The following is a 21,915-nucleotide window of genomic DNA, read 5'->3' as shown; positions in this document are numbered from 1 at the left end:
CCCCCCACAAAGCCCAGTAATATGACGGTAGATCCCATCTGTGGGATGGTAGATCCCATCTGTGGACATCATATTACTATGGCTGGCTATTGAAGTGGTTAAGGTATGTCAGGAAACAACTGCATTATGTCCACTAGATGGAGCTGATGATCATAGGAAATAAACATATTAGGCAAAATACTTTGAGAGTTTTTGATGACTGACCAAATGCTTTTGATATTTATTCAGCAAATTTTTTTAAAAATAGTCTTCTAATAATAGGTTATAATTCTAACATAAGTCTAGTCATGGCTAGTTCTCTTAAAGAGAACATTTTTAAAACGTCCTAGTGCACTTGGCCTAAATTAATACACAGATGTCTAGGCATATAGAATGGTGATACTATTAAACTGTCACCAAAATAATTTTTTATTTTTAAAGTACACTGCTTGACATAAAATGTATATTTCCAGAACCAAGAAATATTGATATTCATACACGTATGCAATTCAATTATCTGTGAAGGAATGTGTTGGCATCTCTGTGAACAGCTCTTGCAGCCTTAAGGCCAGTTTTAATAGCTGTGTCGATCCAACCATGGGGAGCTGAAGTGTGTTCTCCAGCAAAATATATTCTGCCTTCAGGTTGAGCCAGGTACTCAAACAAGTAACTATACTGATACGGGATGAAATGGGCGAATGCACCCATGGAATATGGATCCAGGCTCCACCTCTTCACCACAGTCTTAGGACAAAGGCGTCGGAGCTCCTTCTCTGATCTCAAGTGGATGGCAGCCAAGTCTTCAAAAACAATGTCAATGCACTCTTCATCACTGAGGGATATGAAGAACGATGACTCGTCTGCCAAAGTGTATGATGCAAGGAGGACTCCTCTTCCTCCGGTGAAGTTGTGACTTGGGTAATAGATATAACGCGAGGGGCGATCAGTGATGCTTTTCCCACCAACAATACCATCCTTTTCCCAGAAACTCTCAGTGCAGCCCAGTAAGATTTTTGTGGCACTTGCATAGTAGATATTACTTAATGCAAAATCCTTCTCATTGGACAGAGGAGGACTGAACTTAATACGTTTGGTTGCCTTTGCAGTGGATGTTATGATGACATAGTCTGCGATTATGCTGGTGGGAGGGGTGGTTCTATCTTTACGGTAGTAGACGATCACTGATTTTTCATTCCTCCTGACTTTAACTACAGTGGATTTCAATCTGATCACATTTCCCAAATATTTGGCCAAGGCCAAGGGCAATTGATCGAAGCCTCCAGTGATCTCATCTAACCTGGTGAAACAGAATATTTTTGGAATTAGGCCATACTTATCTATATTCATGTCTATAAGTCATTAAATATAATCATTTAGCCATCTAAACTTTTACCATCCACATACCGCTAATGCTGGCTCCCCCATGCAATTTGTGCTTTTTTTGGGGTCCCCTTTAATATTCACGTCAGACCCCCACCTAGATTAAGGTCCGATAATAATTGACTCCAACACAAAAAAAAGTGTAGCTTTGTCCAAAAATTTTTAGGAAAATGTAAGGAAGGCTTAGGCCTCGTACACACGATAGGTTAAACAGAGGACAATGGTCTGATGAACCGTTTTAATCGGTCAAAACCGATCGTGTGTGGGCCCCATAGGTTATTTAACCATCGGTTAAAAAAAAGCCAACTTGCTTTAAATTTAACCGATGGGTTTCCTAAAGGATACTTCAAAATCGACCATCGGTTAAAAATCCACGCATGCTCAAAATCAAGTCGACGCATGCTTGGAAGCATTGAACTTAATTTTTTTAAGCACGTCGTTGTGTTTTACGTCATCGCGTTCTGACACCATCGGTTATTTAACCGATGGTGTGTGGGCGTGACGGACCATCAGTCAGCTTCATCGGTTAACCGATGACAACGGTCCTTCAGACCGTTGTCATCGGATGGACTGATCGTGTGTACGCTGCTTTAGAATCCCTGTAATTTATTTTTTTATTGAAAAGAACGTAATGGCAATTCCCAAATTTCCAGTAACAAGAGGAAAGATCTCCTCTCACTTTCTGTAGCATCTCCATGTGAGGAAATTAAGGGAAATTTCCCTAATGGAATACAGGCTACAAATAATAAACTGACAGGAGCTTTAACCTTTTCCTACCCTATTTGAAACTAAAATGAAAAGTTATGACTATACATACACTAAGGATATTAAAGATACCATTCTCTATTTTTTTTTCCTCTGTTATTTTCTATTTTACTATTATGATTTTGAAGCTCCCTTTGTATTGTTAATAACTCTTTGCTTCACAGAGGACAATATATATGTCAGTAGTTACTAATAATTACATAACACCTCTAAACTTAATAATCTTAATGTCATTAGTGACTAAATAGTATACCATACTTTGTCCACAATGGAAAATAATAAAAAAGACTAAAACAATATAATAATTAAAATTTCTAATAGAATAAATCTGAATTAGAATAGAATATAATAGAAAAGAAAAGCAAAGAACCGAAAATAAAATAAAAGAATAGAGTAGAAAAAAAAATAGAATAGAATGGAATAAAAAGAATATAACCATCTTCCAAAATTTGAATTTCAAATAGAATAAATTTGATTCAGAATGGAATTTGAGTAAAATTTTAATGCAATTCGAATTGTTTAGACTCTTAGAATTCAGAAAATTTGAATTGTTTTGAATTCAAATAAATTAAACGAATTCCGAAAATGAATTGAACAAATTGTCATGAATCTGCAGAAATATCTTCATGCCCTGTCTGTCTGCTTACCTCTGGTCTGTGTATCAGCCCTAGGGCCTGCACTCTCACACCTTTATGGTTAAGTAATCTTTCCTCAGTGTGGCTCCACCCTAGCCTCTAGGGTGGAGCCACGCTGAGCAGAGCAGCAGAGGTCTCAAACTGGTGGCTCTCCAGCTGTTGCGAAACTACAAGTTCCATCATGCCTCTGCCTGAGAGAGTCATGCTTGCAACGCCTCATGGGACTTGTAATTTCGCAAACGGCTGGAGGGCCGCCAGTTTGAGACCCCTGCTCTACAGGATACACTATTTAATACCATGCTGTCCAAACCTGCCTTTCCAGAGCAATATTGTGTGTTTAGCTTTCTGTGTGCTTCTTGCCATGTGTTCTATGTCTGTTTCTGTTTACCGATCTTGGCTTGTTCTGTTACTATCCCTGCCTGCTTGTTACCCTGACCTTTGGCGTGTGTATTTTGTCTATCCTTGTCTGCTAGTTGCCCCAACCTTTAGCTTATCTCCTGACTATCCCTTGTTGTCCTGGACTGCTGCCTACGCTCTATCCTCCAGTAGCCTACTGTGAACATGAGCTGGGAGACCCTGGGGGCCGTGACCTTGAGCCAGTTGCAGTGCAGTCCATCCTCACCACTAGAAGCTCTGGTGAACACCTGCTGACTCTAATGCCGCGTACACACGATCGGTTCTTCTGATGAAAACAACTGTTTTCATCAGACGAACCGATCGTGTGTGGGCCCCATCAGTTTTTTTCCCATCGGTGAAAAAACATAGAACCTGTTTTAAAATTATCTGATGGTTAAAAAAACGATAGAAAAAACGATCATCTGTGGGGAAATCCATCGGTTAAAAATCAATGCATGCTCAGAATCAAGTCGACGCATGCTCGTAAGCATTGAACTTCATTTTTCTCAGCATGTTGTCGTGTTTTACGTCACCGCGTTCTGACACGATCGTTTTTTTAACTGATGGTGTGTAGGCAAGACTAATGAAAGTCAGCTTCATCGGATATCTGATGAAAAAAATCCATCAGACCGTTTTCATCGGATGAACCGATCGGGGGCATTAGACTCCGCGCCCTGGGGAATCTTATGCTCTAGCTCCCAGTGGGATACGTGTTGGTGCTCCAGTGGACCTGCTTTCCTGAACCACCCAGAGTTCCATCCACAGCAGTAAGCCATAGGGTCCACTTCCCTAGCGGGCAGTTCAACTAACCACTCTTTAAGCTTTTGGTTTATATATATATTTGTATAAAGGGAAATACAGGAAATATGACAAATATATGCATTTACTTTTTTACTGTACCTTGGGGTTTTAAAAATATACATATCCAGAACTGCTTCCATAAATGAGACGTAGGGCTGACTATTAGTATTCATCAAGTTTCCAAGCATCTTTATAGCACCAGCACTTAAATGTCCTTCATCCGCCATGATTGACTATTTCAGAAAATAATAAAAACACAGTTTTTGGGAACTTATTAAACTTTAGGTTCATGTACAGGGGTATATGTGGTGAGCTGCAGCGATTTCACAATTTTTACTCTATAACACACTGCATTGTTACTGATTGCAGGTTGTTAAATGGCCACAAGATGGCAGTGCTCTGCAGTTTAGATGGTATAGGAACTAGTGAAGCATTGCCAAGAATGTTGGGACTTGTATGCTGCAAGCAGGACTTCTTTATTCAGTTAAAATGGAATAGAATTACAGATCTCAAGTGAGTAGCACAGGGGCAGAAGCTTATAAAAAGAAAAGCCCAGGAACCTTCAGGGGGAGAATAGAAATCCAAGAGAGAGAGAGTCAGGATGTGTGGAGAAGGGAGTGCTGGTTAAGGAGACCACAGGCTGGATTGGGCCGGAGAGCCGGGAAGGCAATTTCTAGATTACTGGTCGAACTGAGAGGCACTGGGAAAACACTTTTTGAAAGATAAATAGTGCATTATTTATACAATTACATAGATCAGAACAAAATGAGGGACAAATGAGGAGGAAAGAGGGACTTTGTTCCAAATCAGGGACAGTTGGGAGCTATGGTTTATCCTTTGTGTGATAACCAAGGTGATATCTGTAACAGCTTTATGGTGGTGCCAGCAGGGGTTGTGCCTTAGACCCCATACACACTATTCGATTTTCTGCAGATTTTTGTCTTCAGAATTACCAAAACCATATAATATGAGGTCAAACCTTAAGAGTTTCAATTTGTATGCAATCAGGCAGGCCCTTGCACTACATGGTTTTGGTAAACCTGAAGACAAAAGTCTGCAGAAAATCTAATGGTGTTTATGGGACCTTACTCGGGGCTCACAAGTAAACAGGGGTCCCATTATACTCAGCGGCTCCTGAGAGGGTAATGCTATAAGTTTAATTATCACGATTCAGACATTTAACAGGTCCACAAGCACTGGTGTTCCACACATAGCTAAAGATGGGAACTTGCCTTGCTTAGAATTAAAAACAGAAATACTGGACATCACACCAGCTAAAAGCAGCCCCCTGTGTTAAGCTCTGTGTACACGATCGGATTATCCAAAGGGAATTGTGTGATGACAGGCTGTTGTCGGTAAGTCTGACCGTTTGTATGCTCCATCGGACAATTGTTGTCGGATTTTCCGCTGACAAATGTGGGATAGCATGCTTTAACATTTTCCGCCAACAGTTGTGTGTTGTCGGATTATCCAATCATGTGTACACAAGTCCGTTAGACAAGACTCCAAAGTACAAACATGCATGCTCGGAAACAATGCTCACCATAACACAACATTAACAGAAGTTGTGTTTGTTGTCGACAATTCTTTGCCACTTGTATGCGAGACAAGTTCACGGCCAACACCCTTTCGGACAAAAGTCCTACGCTTTGTCCGATGAAAATCCGATCGTGTGTACGAGGCTTAAGTGTAGCAAATAACTGCCCAGTTTTTATCACAGCTGATTTCATGCCTGCTAATGTGGAAAGCAAAATACACATCTAGAGAGATCCCTGTGTACAGTCAATGGATATTTGTGCTCTCAGTGTTATTGTCTCGGCCTAATAATTTTACCTGAACAGAAACTTTGTCAAGTGAGTCCAATATTCCAGAGCAGTTTTCTCCAGCAATGTGTCTTACAAACTAAAGAAAGAAAATGTGAGAAGTTACAATAAAGACTAGATTTCCTTGGAGGTCAGGTTATATCATTTTCTGATCCTGTTTACCCTTCTGCATTGGCTTTTCCTCCTTTTCCTGTCTGTTTGTATTTGTATACTGTTGCTCCTAGTCATGACTCAATCTGCTCTTGTCTATCTGCTTTGTACTGGCACCCAGTCTGTTCCCATCTGTGTCTTCATTGGCTTTGCTAGGCATATGCTTTTAGTTTTATACAGACATACCCAGTGCTATAGTAACCACACCAATCCCCACATAGATATAAAGATCAAACAGCAATCAAATATAATAAATGTGCAAAAATCCTACTCATAACTCAAAAATGCAATATTTGTGTAACAAACTGCATAATAACAGAGTAAATCAATATACACTTGTAGCGCTACCCCCGCAGGAGCCGCTGGTTTGTTTTTGGGATCGGCATATTGAGTTACCTTGATATGGCCCAGGGGTGCAGTGGTAGGAAACAAACAGTGAGCGAAAGTCCAGACAGTGAATAAAGGTTTTTTCCAATGCTTTCTTTTCCAGGCCAACATAGCCAACATCAACATAAATTGGGAATGACAAGGTTGATGAAGAGATAGAGGGAGAGAACTTTGCAGTATCAGGCCTGGATATTAAATGGAGCAGTCAGTACTGCTCTGCATAGTACCAATTTGTAACTCGTCGCCACTCCATCTGAGTGGGTAAAGTTCCCTCGGACAGACCCTTTTCTACAAGTCTGGCAACCGAGATGCCACTTAGGATTTCTGGGAGGAAACAGGCCTGTCTCACAGGCCATTTGCAATAACTGAGCTAGGTAGATGAATGGAGCGAATCCTCCCAGTAGATTTCTGCATTGGTCACCAGATGACAGCAAACATACCTGTCAGTACTCTGGTCACCGAATCCCCAATTGGTTTGTTCAGGCTCTGTTGGACGACCTGCCTCCGGGTCCTCCTCAAACCGACTCCCCAATCGTACGGCACCCAGCCTGAGATCCTCTCAATAAAACCGGGAACCCAGCAAGTCACTGGGGTCCCCTTGTACCTACGAATGAGGGTTTTCGTAGCCTGCAACTTTGGCCAGGTGGGCCACGCCGGCGGGGTCCATGGATGCGCGCACCCTGAAGGTGGATGCCGCACCTGGAACGGGACCCCGCGAAGATTTGTTAGCACATGACACCTGTCACAGATATACCCCTCCCCAGCATGCCTTGCGAGGGAGAAACTTCTCTGATTGGCTGCTGGGGAAAGTTGCTCTGCCAGAACCCCTCTGGCGCCAACTGCAAGCCAGGTATGATATTGCATCCCTGGAGCACAGACTAACCCAGTGGACGTTTCTGGAGTGACCAAAGTCCCAATTTTAGCAAATTCAGAATGGGAGCAAAGTAACTCTCCCATTCCCCACTAACTTTAGCGTAGTGTCCATACTGAAAGTAAGGGGGCGCTACACACTATATTTCCAAAATTATTTGGACACCTGCCTTTACAAGCACGCAAACTTTAATGGTATCCCAGTTTTGATTGGGGGTTGCATTGGCAACCAGCCTCTGAGGCGGCCAATAGGGATCGGTGAAACCATTCAGGCCAGTAGAGCCCATCTCTGGAATACATGTTTCTGAACCATACATGGTTCTACTAGGGATGAGCCCAACACCCCCCGGTTCGGTTCACAGCAGAACATGCAAAAAATTTGTTCGAACACGCAAACACCAATAAAGTCTATGGGACACGAACATGAAAAATCAAATGCTAATTTTAAAGGCTAATATGCAAGTTATTGTCATAAAAAGTGTTTGGGGACCTGGGTCTTGCCCCAGGGGACATGTATCAAAGCAAAAAAATTAAAAACGTTTTTTTACGGGAGCAGTGATTTTAATAATGCTTAAAGTGAAATAATAAAAGTGAAATATTCCTTTAAATTTCATACCTGCGGCGTGTCTATAGTATGCCTGTAAAGTAGCACATGTTTCCCGTGCTTAGAAAAGTCCCTGCACAAAATGACATTTCTAAAGGAAAAATTTAATTTAAAACTACTCGCGGCTATAATGAATTGTCAGGTCCCGGCAATACAGATAAAAGTCATTGAAAAAAAACAGCATGGGTTCCCCCTTAGTCCCTTAGTCCATTACCATTAGTAATGAATATTAAGGGGAACCCCAAACCAAAAAAAAATGTGTGGGGGGTCCCCCCCAAATTCTATATCAGGCCCTTCAGGTCTGGTATGGATATTAAGGGGAACCCTGTGCCATTTTTTAAAAAAAATGGTGTGGGCTCCCCCCAAAAATCCATACCAGACCCTTCAGGTCTAGTATGGATTTTAAGGGCAACCCCGCACCAAAATAAAAAAAAAATGGCGTGGGGTTTCCCCCAAAAATCCATACCAGACCCTTATCTGAGCACGCAACCTGGCAGGCCGCAGGAAAAAAGAGGGGATGAACGAGCAGCCCCCCCTCCTGTAACGTACCAGGCCAAATGTCCTCAACATGGGAAGGATGTCCCCATGTTGATGGGGACAAGGACCTCATCCCCACAACCCTTGCCCGGTGGTTGTGGGGGTCTGTGGGCGGGGTGCTTATAGGAATCTGGAAGCCCCCTTTAACAAAGGGGAACTCCAGATTTCGGCCCCCATCAACATGCTCCCCATGTTGATGGTGCAGGGTTCCCCTTAATATCCATACCAGACCTGAAGGGCCTGATATGGAATTTGGGTTAACCCAACGCATTTCTTTTTTAAATTTGGTTCAGGGTTTCCCTTAATATTCATACCATACCCAAAGGGCCCATGCTGTTTTTTCAATGACTTCAATGAGGTATCTGTAATTTTAACCTTTAAAATTCACACTCTTGATTTCTCCCATAGACTTTTAAAGGGTGTTCTGCGGCGTTTCGAATTTGCCACGGACATCCCAAATTGTTTGCTGTTCGGCAAACAGGTGAACTGCCAATGTTCGAGTCGAACTCAAGACCTTTGCAAACTTATTGCTGCAAAACATACTGATGGCAGTGGTTACAGAAGGATTTCTAAACTTTTGAATTGTCCAGTAAGCACTTTTGGGGCCATAATCCGGATGTGGACAGAACTTAGATCAAACTGTGCCACGACCAGGTGCGTCGTGCAAGATTTCTGACAGAGGAGTGAAAAAAATGATCAGAAGAGTTGTCCAAGAGACAACGACCACTTTAGGAGACCTTCAGAAAGACCTGGAATTAACAGGTACATTTGTTTAAAAGAAAACCATTAGTAATGCACTCAACTGCCATGACCTGAATGCATGCTCACCATGCAAGACTCAATTCCTGAAGAAAAAGCATGTTGAAGCTTGTTTAAAGTTTGCTGCACAACATTTAGACAAGCCTGTAAAATACTGGGAGAATAAAGTCTGGTCAGATGAGACCAAAATTGAACTATTTGGATGGCATATTACACAGCATGTTTGGAGGTCAAATTGCACTACACATCAGCCCAAAAACACCCCATACCAACAGTGGGCGGGGCTATTTTTCAGCATAATGTACACCTGACTTGAATCCAATAGTAAATCTATGGAAAGAACTAAAGGTCAGAGTTCAATATTTGAAGACTCTTTGGGCCAGATCCAGAGATAATTGGATCGGCGCAGCGTATCAGAGATACGCTACGCCGCCGTACCTTACCTGGCGGATCTTCGAATCCTCAAAGAATCTGCGCCCTAAGTTACGGCGGCGTAGTGCATTTCTGGCGGCGGAATTCAAATCGGCGGGTAGGGGGCGTGATTCATTTAAATGAAGCGCGTCCCCGCGCCGATTGAACTGTGCATGCTCCGTTTTGAAATTTCCCGCCGTGCTTTGCGCGAAATGACGTCGCAATGACGTCATTTTTTGAACTTAGACGTGAGTTACGTCCATCCCTATTCACGGACGACTTACGCAAAAAAAAAAATGCAAATTTCGACGCGGGAACGACGGCCATACTTAACATGGCAAGTCTATCTATACGCCGCAAAATACCAGCTTTAACTATACGCCAGAAAAAGCCGACTAGAGACGACGTTAGAAAATGCGACGGCCGCGCGTACGTTCGTGGATCGTCGTAAATCGCTAATTTGCATACCCGAAGCGGAAAACGACGCAAACTCCACCCAGCGGGCGCCCAAGTATTGCATCTAAGATCCGAAGGCGTACAAAGCCGTACGCCTGTCGGATCTTACCCAAATGCCGTCGTATCTTGGTTTGAGGATTCAAACTAAAGATACGACTCAGGAAATTTGAAAGTACGCCGGCTTATCAGTAGATACGCCGGCGTACTTGCTCTCTGGATCTGGCCCTTTGTGTGGAAAAATTTACCAAAATCACAAGCAATGCATGTGTCTAGTTTCTCCATACAGGTGGTGTACCAATAAAGGATTTTGTACCAAATATTGAATACATTTCAGTTTGCATGTTCAATACTTTTTCCCTGTGTCATTCCATTTTATTACACATAACTTCATTACTGAACTTATTTGTTTTGGTTTATTTGTATATACGGATTGCATGGGTTGTTACAGACATGTGGTGAAAATGTCATGTCAATAGCACCTCCAGAGATATATATATATACACATACACACCATATTGTCAAAAGTATTGGGACTCCTACCTTTACACACACTTTGTAGGGTTCAATATTGAGTTGGCCCACCCTTTGCAGCTATAACAGATTTAACTCTTCTGAGAAGGCCGTCTACAAGGTTTAGAAATGTGTCTAAGGCCCTGTACACACGATCAGTCCAAACCGATGAAAACGGACTGAAGTTCAGTTTCATCGGTCCAAACCGACCGTGTGTGGGCCCCATCGGTCAGTTGTCCTTTGGTCCGAAAATAGAGAACTTGCTTTAAAATTGGACCGATGGACGCCTGACCGATAGGTCAAAACCTATGGTTAGTATGCAAAAGCATCGGTTCCAAACCCGCGCATGCTCAGAATCAAGTCGACGCATGCTTGGAAGCATTGAACTTCATTTTTCTCTGCGTTGTGTTTTACGTGTTGTGTTTTACGTCACCGCGTTGGACTCGATCGGTTTTTGAACTGATGGTGTGTAGGCACATCAGACCATCAGTCAGCTTCATCGGTTAACCGATGAAACTGAACTTCAGTCCGTTTTCATCGGTTTGGACTGATCGTGTGTACAGGGCCTAAGGGAATGTTTGATCATTCTTCCAGAAGCACATTTGTGAGGTCAGGCACTGGTGTTGGACGAGAAGGCCTGGCTCACAGTTTCCGCTCCAATTCATTCCTAAGGTTTTCTATCGGGTTGAGGTAAGGACACTGTGCAGACCAGTCAAGTTCCTCCACCCCAAACTCGCTCATTCATGTCTTTATGTACCTTTTTTTGTGCACTGGTGTGCTGTCATGTTGGAACAGGAAGGGGCCATCCCCAAACTGTTCCCACAATGTTGGGAGCATGAAATTGTCCAAAATTTTCCAAAATGTCTTGGTATGCTGATGCCTTAAGAGTTCCCTTCACTGGAACCAAGGGGCCAAGCCCAACCCCTGAAAAACAACCCCAAACCATAATCCCCCCTCCACTGAAGGATTTGGACCAGTGCACAAAGCAAGGTCCATAAAGACATGGATGAGCGAGTTTGGGGTGTAGAAACTTGACTGAGTCCTGACCTCAACCCAATAGAACATGGGTCTTTAAACTTTGGCCCTCAAGTTGTTCGGGAACTACAATCCCCATCATGCCTAGTCATGTCTGTGAATGTCTGTGTTACAATGCCTCATGGGATGTGTAGTTCTACAACAGCTGGAGGCCTGTAGTTTGAGGATCCCTGCAATAGAATATATATATATATATATATATATATATATATATATATATATATATATATATATAAAATTAATTGGGGATTGTCCTGATGCTCAAATCTATCTATACCTTCATTGGCGAAGAGCTGGGGTTTCTGGTCCTTGTACTCTGATGAGAGCCATTTGTCAGTAGCTGGCAATGCTATATACTCTTATCTGACTGCTCTGATCCTTCACCTGCTTTCCTGTTCTGTTCTATCTTGGATTTACACTGTACTCATGTCATCACATCTCTTCACCCCCAAGAGCCCCCAAAACCCATAGATATGGGCAGTAGATCCCTGCTATCCATGACTGTGAACCAGTAATGGGGACATAGTATATTCTGAGACACTTTGATTACCTTGTTTGCTAAATTAGAATATAGATCATCAGGGGATATTCCTTCTTCCTCAGGGCTCAATGCAAACCCAAACAGGTTTGACATCTTAGTAACATCCTTTTGCAGTTGTCTTTTGTTATTGAACAAGTATACACTGTTGTCATTAGACATGATAAAAGGGTTCATCTGCAATTGATGCTGACGAATGAATTCCCGTATAAGCCTGTAAAAATGAACAAATGCACGTTTTACGAACTTCACATACTAAGGTTAATAACGCTTTTTGGAATCTCTGCACTGCAGAGTGGAACATTATATAGTGTGAGTTAATGTGAAAATCCAAATCCTCTAGGAAGTGGCAGCCTTCGTTTTTAATTATCAGAAGGTACGAAGATGAACTTTATATTTTTTCATAATTATAAAAGAGCTTTTTATAAATACCTGTGAGACGGAGGAATACGCATGGGTCCCAGTTCTCCATACCAGCCCTCTGGATCTCTATAGGTCAGTACACGACCTCCTATGCGGTTACTGGCCTCCAGCACTGTCACCTGAAGTATAAAAGATTTGAGTCCTGTAATGTGTTCAATAACACCAATCTTACCCACCCTCAATTAAACTGGAACCCCAGGCCAAACATTTTTGGATAGAGTGAGAAAGGGTTAAATATCTGTTGTTTTTTTATTGTTACTGGTATCCACCAGTATCTGCCAACTCAACAAGAACAGAAACCAACAGCAATACAAATCTGGCAGATGTTCAAAAAAATGTCCTGCTTTATCCAAAACTAAGAAAACAAAGGGAAAATGTTGAATGAAAATCTCTGTTAGTGAATCCTTTTAGTTCTGTATATGGTACAGAAATGTTAAAACGCGTGTCATGTTTTTATTGCTGCGTTATGTTGCAGAGATGGTCTGTGATGCAGTGATGATAAATCTCCTCTAAAGGAACAGGTGTCACCTTTGATAAATCACCTCCTGTTACGGTAACATCTTAAATTTTTGATTTCTCTGGCCTGTCTGGCCAATAGTTAACCCCCCCCCCCTCCAGTGTGGAACAAAGTCAGCAATAACACATGGCAAGGGTTTACTTTATCCAAAACTAGAATAAATGGGCCAGATCCACAGAGAGAGTACGCCGGCGTATCTACTGATACGCCGGCGTACTTTCAAATTACCTGTATCTTTAGTTTGAATCCTCAAACCAAGATACAACGGCATCTGGGTTCGATCCGACAGGCGTACGGCTTTGTACGCCTTCAGGTCGTAGATGCAATACTTCGGCGTCCGCTGGGTGGAGCTTGCGCTGTTTTCTGCGTCGGGTATGCAAATTAGCTATTTCCGACGATCCACGAATGTACGTACGGCCGTCGCATTCTCTTACGTCATCTCTAGTCGGCTTTTTCCGGCGTATAGTTAAAACTGGTATTTTGCGGCGTATCGTTAGACTTGCCATGTTAAGTATGGCCGTCGTTCCCGCGTCGAAATTTGAATTTTTTTTTTGCGTAAGTCGTCCGTGAATAGGAATGGACGTAATTCACGTTTAGGTAAAAAAAAGGATGTCTTTGCGACGTCATTTAGCGCAATGCACAGCAGGAAATTTAGGGACGGCGCATGCGCAGTTCATTCGGCGCGGGGACGCGCTTCATTTAAATGAAACACGCCCCCTACTCGCCGATTTGAATTACACGCCGAGAGATACACTACGCCGCCATAACTTACGGCGTGAATTCTTTGTGGATTCAAAGAATTAAAAAGTAAGTTACAGCGGCGTAGCGTATCTCACATACGCTGCGCCAATCTAAATGTATGTGGATCTGGCCCAATGTTTTTAACTTTCCAAACAAGTGTTTGCATTCCAAACAAGCAGTAAAGACTCTTTAAAACCAACAAGTCCCTATTCACCTAAGTATCTATGGGCATTGTGGAGAATTTCATTTCAACATCCACAACAGATTTTTGGATAGGGTGGAGAGGTCTCTATCCCTGTTAGGCTGATTTTACCCTGTCTATTTGTCCTTTTTACTGTTATCACCAAGAGTACACAGTTAACCCTTTGATCGCCCCTGATGTTAACCCCATTCATAGCCAGTGTCATTAATACAGTGACAATGCATATTTTTTAGCACTGATCACTGTATTAGTCTCACTGGTCCCCCAAAAAGTGTCAAAAGGGTCAGTGTCAGAATGTCATCCGCAATATTGCAGTCCCGCTATAAGTCACTGATCGCCGCCATTACTAGTAAAAACAACAATAAAAATAAATCTTAAATTTCTTATAGTTTGTAGACACAATGGCCCAGATTCAGATAGGAGATACGACGGCGTATCTCCTGATACGCCGTCGTATCTCTGAGTGCGGGCCGTCGTATCTATGCGCCTGATTCAGAGAATTAGTTATGCATAAATTTCCCTAAGATCCGACAGGTGTAAGTGTCTTACACCGTCGTATCTCAGGCTGCATTTTCAGGCTGGCCGCTAGGTGGCGCTTCCGTATGTTTACACAAGGAATATGCTAATTAGGTAGATGCAGCGATTCAGAAACGTACGTACGGCGCAATTTTTTATTTTGTTTACGTTAGGCTTTTTTCGGCGTATAGTTACCCCTGCTATATGAGGCGTAGCTAATGTTAAGTATGGCCGTCCTTCCCGTGCCGAGTTTTGAAATTTTACGTTGTTTGCGTAAGTCGTTCGCGAATAGGGATGTACGTCATTTACTGCATTGTTCACGTCAAATCCAATACGTCCTTGCGGCGTACTTTAGAGCAATGCACACTGGGATATTTTACGGACGGCGCATGCACCGTTAAAAAAAACGTCAAAAACGCGGGGTCAAGTAAAATTTAAATAAAACACGCCCCCAACATCCCCATTTGAATTAGGCGGGCTTACGCTGCCACACATACGTTACGCCGCCGTAACTAAGGGCGCAAGTTCTTTCTGAATACAGAACTTGCGCCCAAAGTTACAGCGGCGTAACGTATCAGAGATACGTTACGCCCGCAGAAAGATGCGCTCATCTTTCTGAATCCGGGCCAATAACTTTTGCGCAAACCAATCAATATATGCTTGTTGGGATTTTTTTTGCAAAAAATATGTAGCAGAATACATATTGGTCTAAATTTATGAAGAAATTTGATTTTAAATTTTTTTTTATTTTATTGGATTGGCTTTATAGCAGAGTGAAAAAAAATATAGTTTTGTTTTCAAAATTGTCTTTGTTTATAGTGAAAAAAAAAAACGCAGAGGTGATCAAATGCTACCAAAAGCTCCATTTGTGAGGAAAAAAAAGGACATACATATTATTTGAGTACAGCGTCGCATGACCACGCAATTGTCAGTTTAAGTAAAGCAGTGCCGTATCTCAGAAAATAGCCTGGTCATGAAGGGGGGTAAAACTTTCGGAGGTCAAGTGATTAGGCTACCTTTACTTGGCAAAGACCAATTATGACTTAAAATGTATCAGATACTACAATGTACTTTCTTGAACTAATGTATGTCCTAGAGTTGAGATTTACACCTTGAAATGTGTACATGTGTTTGGCTCCTCTTTTTTCCCCACTAATATTGTCCCAACACAACCATATTTTGGCCAACTGTGCATAAGGCCTCATCTATTCAGAGGTCCAAAATAGGGAAAGGTTTGCCAAAAACACAGAGGTGATTAAATACCACCAAAATAAATAACTATTTGTGGGCAAAAAGGACATCAATTTTATTTGTGTACAGTGTCACACAACTGCACAATTGTCATTTAAAGTAATGCAGTGCCACATCGCCAAAAATGGCCTGGTAATAAAGGGGGTAAATCTTCTGAAGGTGAAGGGGTAAACTACCCTGTCCATACATGGATCGAAATTTGGCCAGTCCCAGTGCTGTCTAAAGCTGCCCCTTCATCCAGAGTTGGAGCACTCCAAAACAGGAGGTGTATTACTGACCAGTGGCCAGACCATTAGGTGCAAACTGAGTAAAAAAGCCTAAAAAATAACTAAAACAGTCACCACATCTAATGACTGGTGTGCTGCATTATATACATTTTTTTGGTTTTGGGTTTAACATCGTTTAAAATCATGTTTGTTATATAATGCTTTTAAACAAAAAAAATAATAAAATGTAATCTGTGCATGCCATGATTATATATGCATTGCTCAAGCCCATCATACACAAATTTGCATGCAGTAAGCTTAGCTATTCTAAGATACACTGAGGCCTCGTACACACGACCGAACATGTCCGCTGAAACTGGTCCGCGGACCAGTTTCCACGGACATGTCCGACCGTGTGTACGGCCTAGCGGACAGTTTTCCGGCCTAGCGAACAGGTTTCCAGCGGACAAAAGTTTCTTAGCATGCTAAGAAACTTGTCCGCTGGAAAGCTGTCCGTCGGACATGTCCGCTGGTTATGACGTATAACCAGCAGCCCGAAATCCTGCGCATGCGTCGAATTGATTCGACGCATGCGTGGAAGCATTGAACTTCCGTGTTAGAGAACGTTGGTGTCTTCTACGTCACCGCGTTCTCTATCCGCGGGGATTTTAGTCTGATGGTGTGCACACACATCAGACCAAAACCTCCCAGCAGACATGTCCGATGAAAACGGTCTGCGGATCGTTTTCATCGGACATGTCTGGTCGTGTGTATAAGGCCTGACACGTGTGCTTTGATGTGAAGGTTTAGATTTACTTTAACCTTTCATTTGTCTATTTAAAAAGAAAAAGGTTTTGCCTGCCCTTTCAAGTTGAGCTCTTGCCAGTACTCGGTACATTGACATGCCAGATTGGTAATTCATGATAAGGTTTGGCCAAAGTACAGTTACTACCAATGTCTTTCAGTACCTTCCGACAAATTCATCAACTTACTCTGTGACCGGCATCCTGTAATACTTTGGCCGCTGATAATCCCGACATCCCGGCACCAACAATTACAACGTGTTTCTGATTAGATTTTGGGACAGAAGGCAATCCACGTATGGCAATATCCATCATTTCTTCATACTCCGGATCCTTAAGACACTCTTCCAACAAGTTTGAACCTTTGCTGCTTTGACCATATGCTCCAGCCCAAACCAGCAGGCTAAGAAATACTGAGGAAACAAAACAATTACAAAGTACGTTAGATAATATGTAGCGCTACCCCCTCAGGAGCCGCTGATTTGTTGTTGGGATCGGCGTATTAAGTTACCTTGGTGTTGTCCAGGGGTGTAGTTGGAGAACAGAGTAGTGAGCGAATGTCCAGACAGTGAATAAAGATTTTCTAATGCTTTATTTTCAGGCCAACACGGCCAACATCAACATCAAGTGAGAAAGAAATGTTGATGAAGCAAGAGAGAGAAAACTTTGCAGTATCAGGCCTGGATATGAACCGAGCAATCCTGCTCTCAGTAGTATCAATTGCAGTTTGTCGCCACTCTAGTCAGAGTGGGTGAAGTGCCCCCGGACAGACTCCTGCCACAAGCCTGGCAGCTGAAGTGTCACTTTAGATTTCTGGGAGGAACAGGTCTCCCTCACAGACCTGGCTCTAGGGCCTCTGCCACAGGCCTATTACTTTGAATGAGCTAAATGGACGAATAGAGCGAATCCTCACAGTAGGTTTTAGCAGAGGTCACCGGATGACAGCAAAGTGTACCTGTCAGCATTCCGGTCACCCGATCCCCGATTGGTTCGTTCAAGCCCTGTCAGACAACCTGCCTCCGGGTTCTCCTCAAACCAACCCCCCAATCAAACGGCACCCAGCCTGGGATCCTTTCAATAGAACTGGGGACCCTCTCAGGAACATGGAACTCCGCTGGATGCGCACAACCTAAAGGTGGGTGCTGCACCTGGAACCTGGAACCCGTTAAGAACTCAGAAAAATGTTGTCTGCCACAGATATACTCCTCCCCAGCATGCTCCGCTATGGAAAACTCCTTCAATTGGCTGCTGGGGAAAAGCGGCTCTGCCAGAACCCCTGTAGCGCCACCTGTCACCCAGGGGGGAAACAACACCTCTGGAGCGCAGACTGACCTACAGGACAGTTCAGGAATGACAGCAGCCCAAATTTAACAAATTGTGAATGGGAGCAAAATAACTCTCCCATTCCCCACTAACTTTAGCGTAGTGCCCATACTGAAAGTAAGGGGGCGCTACAAATATTTTTACTAACCAACCATCAAAATATGAACATACAGTTAGGTCCGTCAGGGCTGTCTTTAAGGCAGGGCAAAGCGGCAGCTGCCCTGGGCCAAATCATTGTTGTGGGGCCCAAAGAAGCTGCCTCATAATTGCCAACTATTCCAGTTAAATTTCCCTTGTCCATTGAAGTTTTAGTCCTGTGCTGTGTCCCGATATCTCAGTGTGCAGTCCTGTTACTAATGCTGCCCAGCTCTACACTATTGCCGTGTTCAGATGCCTCACCTGCAGACCCTGTGTTTTCATGTAAATAACCAGCATTAATATGTAAATAGAGGCAGGATTAATATGTAAATAGCCGCAGATCGGTGGCATTAATATGAAAATAGAGGCAGCATTCATATGTACGTATATCATGCAGTGGCGGCTGGTGCTCAAAATTTTTGGGGGGTACATACAAACTGTGCCCATCACCACTGTGCCCATCAAACGCACAGTGCCCATCAAACACAGCCACTGTGCCCATCAAACACAGCCGCTGTGCCCATCAAACACAGCCACTGTGCCCATCAATTGCCACCACTGTGCCCATCAATTGCTGCCACTGTACCCATCAATTGCCGCCACTGCGCCCATCAATTGCTGTCACTGCGCCCATCAATTGCCGCTACTGTGGCCCATCAATTGCCGCTACTGTGGCCCATCAAATGCTGCCAGTGTGAATCCCCCTCCTGCTCGGCACTTACCTTGTCTCAGTGGGGCAGCGGGTCATGGCGGTGTCCTCCACGCTCCTTGATATCTTCTCCTGTCGTCTCTTCCCATCCTCTGCTATGATTGGATGCCTTATAGGCATCCAATCACAGTGCCTGTTGTTTCAGCCAATCAGGTGACAGGTAACAGACCCAAGCACCTGATTGGCTGAGAGGCTGTTTAGTGTTAGGAAAGCGAATATTCATTTGCTTTCCCAACACAACGCTGAGTGAACAGCGAGTGCCCAGCATGGCGCACGCTGTTCACCTTTTTGGATCTGCACCCCCCTCCCCCCTGAAAGGTGCCAAATGTGACACCGGAGGGGGGAGGGTTTCCGAAAAGCAATGGTTCACTTTTTGTGTGAACCTCCGCTTTAAAATGCAGTGCTTAGGGTCTAGCGGGGATAGACACCTGCAGGACGGTATTCACCATGGAGATGACCAAGCCCCAATATCTGTGTAGCGTCGGGCATCTCCACAGGTGGTGAATTAGGTCTCCCACATCTCTATTACATCTAGTAAACATAGGATTGATTGTTCATTTTTTTTAATAAAAAACACAGTTAAAATGTGTGAGTGAACTCTAGTTTGACATTTTTAAACCTAATTTAGTTTGTATTGTTTTAAAGGGGTTGTAAAGGTAAACGTTTTTTCACCTTAATGCATCCTATGCATTAAGGTGAAAAAACTTCTGACAATACCCCCCCCCCCCCCCCGAGACCCCCGTTATACTTACCTGAGCCCTCAAAAGTCCCACGCTCATCCACGTTATTTTCCTAGTCGCTCACCCTGGCTGTTCATTGGGTAGAGTGGATGGATTAAAAGCAGCGCAGCCATAGGCTCGCACTGCTGTCAATCACATCCAATGATGCGGCACGGCCGGGGGAGGGGCCAAGTGATACAGCCAGTGGCTATTGCCGCTCACTGTATCACGGGAGGGCACCCGCAAGGACTCTACACCATGCAAGCTCACTCGCATTAAGGTGTGGAGTGCTTGCCTGGAGAAGCTGAGACAGCCGCCGGGGGACCCCAGAAGAAGCAGTTTGGGGACACTCTGTGCAAAACAAGCTGCACAGTGGAGGCAAGTACAGGCATACCCCGCTTTAAGTACACTCACTTTACATACACTCGCGAGTAAGGACATACCTGTGAGTGTATGTAAAGTGCCTTACAAGTACTGTACAGACATTTTGCAGTTGCAGTAGAAGGAGCTGAACCTCAGAGAGCATAGCCCGCCCTGTTCCAGTGTGCCCCTGACACCCCCACTACAGCCCCTGAGACCTTAACTACAGCTGTTAACCCCCCCCCCACTACACCCCCTGACCCCCCACTACACCCTATAAGTGAAAAAGGGTATTGTTTCACTTTAAGTAAATTTTCGTTTTACATACATGCTCTGGTCCCATTGTGTACTTAAAAGTGGGGTATGCCTGTATAACATGTTTGTTATTAAAAAAAAAAAAAAAAAATCTTTACTGATCCTTTAAATCTTTTCTTGACTTGAAAAGACATTAAGGCAGGTCATAGCTAATGACATTTTCATTCCTGCAATCACGGTTATAATCGCATGCTAGAAATCCGACATGCTGGTTTTACACAAGTTGATGGATTGATTTGGGTACAATCAGCCTGCTCATGCATGGATTGAATCTAGTCCGACAGAGATTTAAACCATCTACAGCCAGCTTAACTCATTTGTAATCAACAGGTGGTGGTGGCGAGGGTGGACTTTTTACCCATTTTCACCCTGAGCACCCAATGAACTTGTCCCAGCACTGGGTGCTCCCCACCTCTTCATTCATCCCTTAAGTCCAGCATACAGCACTATAATTTTTAATTTACCATGATCCATGATAATTTTGTGTTTATCAGTGTAAATGGAATATACCTCCATTCATCATCTAGTGACTATCCTAGCAGCTAGGAATATAAATTAGATATTTTTTTTTCAGTTTGTCTCAGTACCTCATCTTTTGGTTGATCTAATAAGCCCTACCAGAGGGATCTTATGAGGTTGGTCTGAATTAGAGAGTATATAAAGTTATATACTACAATTCAAAACCACTAAATTTTTTGGACATGTCCGCCATATGTGATGTTCTCTGCCCTCCTGTCCAGATCCACTGAAACATTAGGTGAGGCACCTGGTGAATAAGAAGCTATTTTTCTATGTACCATTTACCATCTCCACTGTTACATTTTCACTGTAAATACAGCAAATGCATCTCAATGCATGTGTCAACTCATAAAAAATGCCTAAGTCTTAATGCATGCGTTGAGATATTTTTTGATGCTCGTTTAATTTATATAGAAAATGCATCAGTGGGAAAACACATATGTGTGAGTCCAGCCTCAATGTCTATGCAGACGCAATCATTTTCTAAACAAGTACACATAAAAAAAAAATAGTAAATACATGTGTTAAGATGTGTTTACATGTGTTTACATGTATTAAAATAGAAAATGGATCAGGGAGGAACCACACGTTCAAATCAGGCCTCAGCGTGCACCTGAAAATACATATTTGTATAAAAGTACACCAACAAGAAAAAAAAAAGTAAAGTACACCATACAAAAAAAGGAGGAAAAAAACACACAAAAGTAAAATATGCTCATCAGGAGCATTTTTAAGCAAAATTGTAGAAGTTTTCTAAAATCAAAAACTGTAAATTTTCCTCATTCCTAATAACAAAAGAATATAACAAAAATAGTAAACACTTACAAAACTTCTCCATGTCCTTCTGTTTGTGCATAACTAATATTGTAGATTTGCACCGTGTTTTATTACTAACTTAATAGGAGGAGCAACTCTTGCATAATGTAGTGATAAATCACCAACATGCTGATTTGATGTCATACAGTATATAGAGCATACAACTGGTGTTACAACATAAGGTTTATGTGTAATCTCCATTGACAGATGAAAAAAGCTATGATGGTATTGGAGGCAATTGACATTGTCTACTATTGTCTGTCTAGGTATTCATTATTCACTATTGTTTGTTGAGCGTGTAGCCCTCTTTTTTGGGGGGGG

The 21,915-nt window shown here is 42.8% G+C and overlaps 1 protein-coding gene across 1 annotated transcript; it reads right to left on the bottom strand.

The window, feature by feature from the left end:
- Positions 1-366: 366 nt before the first annotated feature.
- LOC120915363 (L-amino-acid oxidase-like) lies at positions 367-21,711 on the bottom strand. Its single transcript, XM_040325792.1, has 7 exons — positions 21,604-21,711; positions 16,885-17,108; positions 12,469-12,578; positions 12,049-12,250; positions 5,790-5,858; positions 4,056-4,189; positions 367-1,276 (listed from the first exon to the last, which is right to left on the bottom strand). The coding sequence occupies exons 1-7, from the start codon at positions 21,632-21,634 to the stop codon at positions 493-495; spliced, it is 1,554 nt and encodes a 517-aa protein (XP_040181726.1). The 5' UTR covers positions 21,635-21,711; the 3' UTR covers positions 367-492.
- Positions 21,712-21,915: the final 204 nt, after the last annotated feature.

Source organism: Rana temporaria, chromosome 10, assembly GCF_905171775.1.
Source record: "Rana temporaria chromosome 10, aRanTem1.1, whole genome shotgun sequence".
Lineage (NCBI taxonomy): Eukaryota > Metazoa > Chordata > Amphibia > Anura > Ranidae > Rana > Rana temporaria.
The sequence above is the reverse complement of the archived record's forward strand: the minus strand, read 5'-3'. Positions and strand labels throughout refer to the sequence as shown.

What these genes read in the sequence shown, in the direction of transcription:
- LOC120915363 (XM_040325792.1), bottom strand. Translation starts at nt 21,634, where the DNA reads ATGCACAAACAGAAGGACATGGAGAAGTTTT. An exon ending in TACAGGATGCCGGTCACAGA is followed by an intron (nt 12,579 to 16,884) that starts GTAAGTTGATGA and finishes TTTATACTTCAG; the next exon opens with GTGACAGTGCTGGAGGCCAG. An exon ending in ATTCTAATTTAGCAAACAAG is followed by an intron (nt 5,859 to 12,048) that starts GTAATCAAAGTG and finishes TTCTTTCTTTAG; the next exon opens with TTTGTAAGACACATTGCTGG.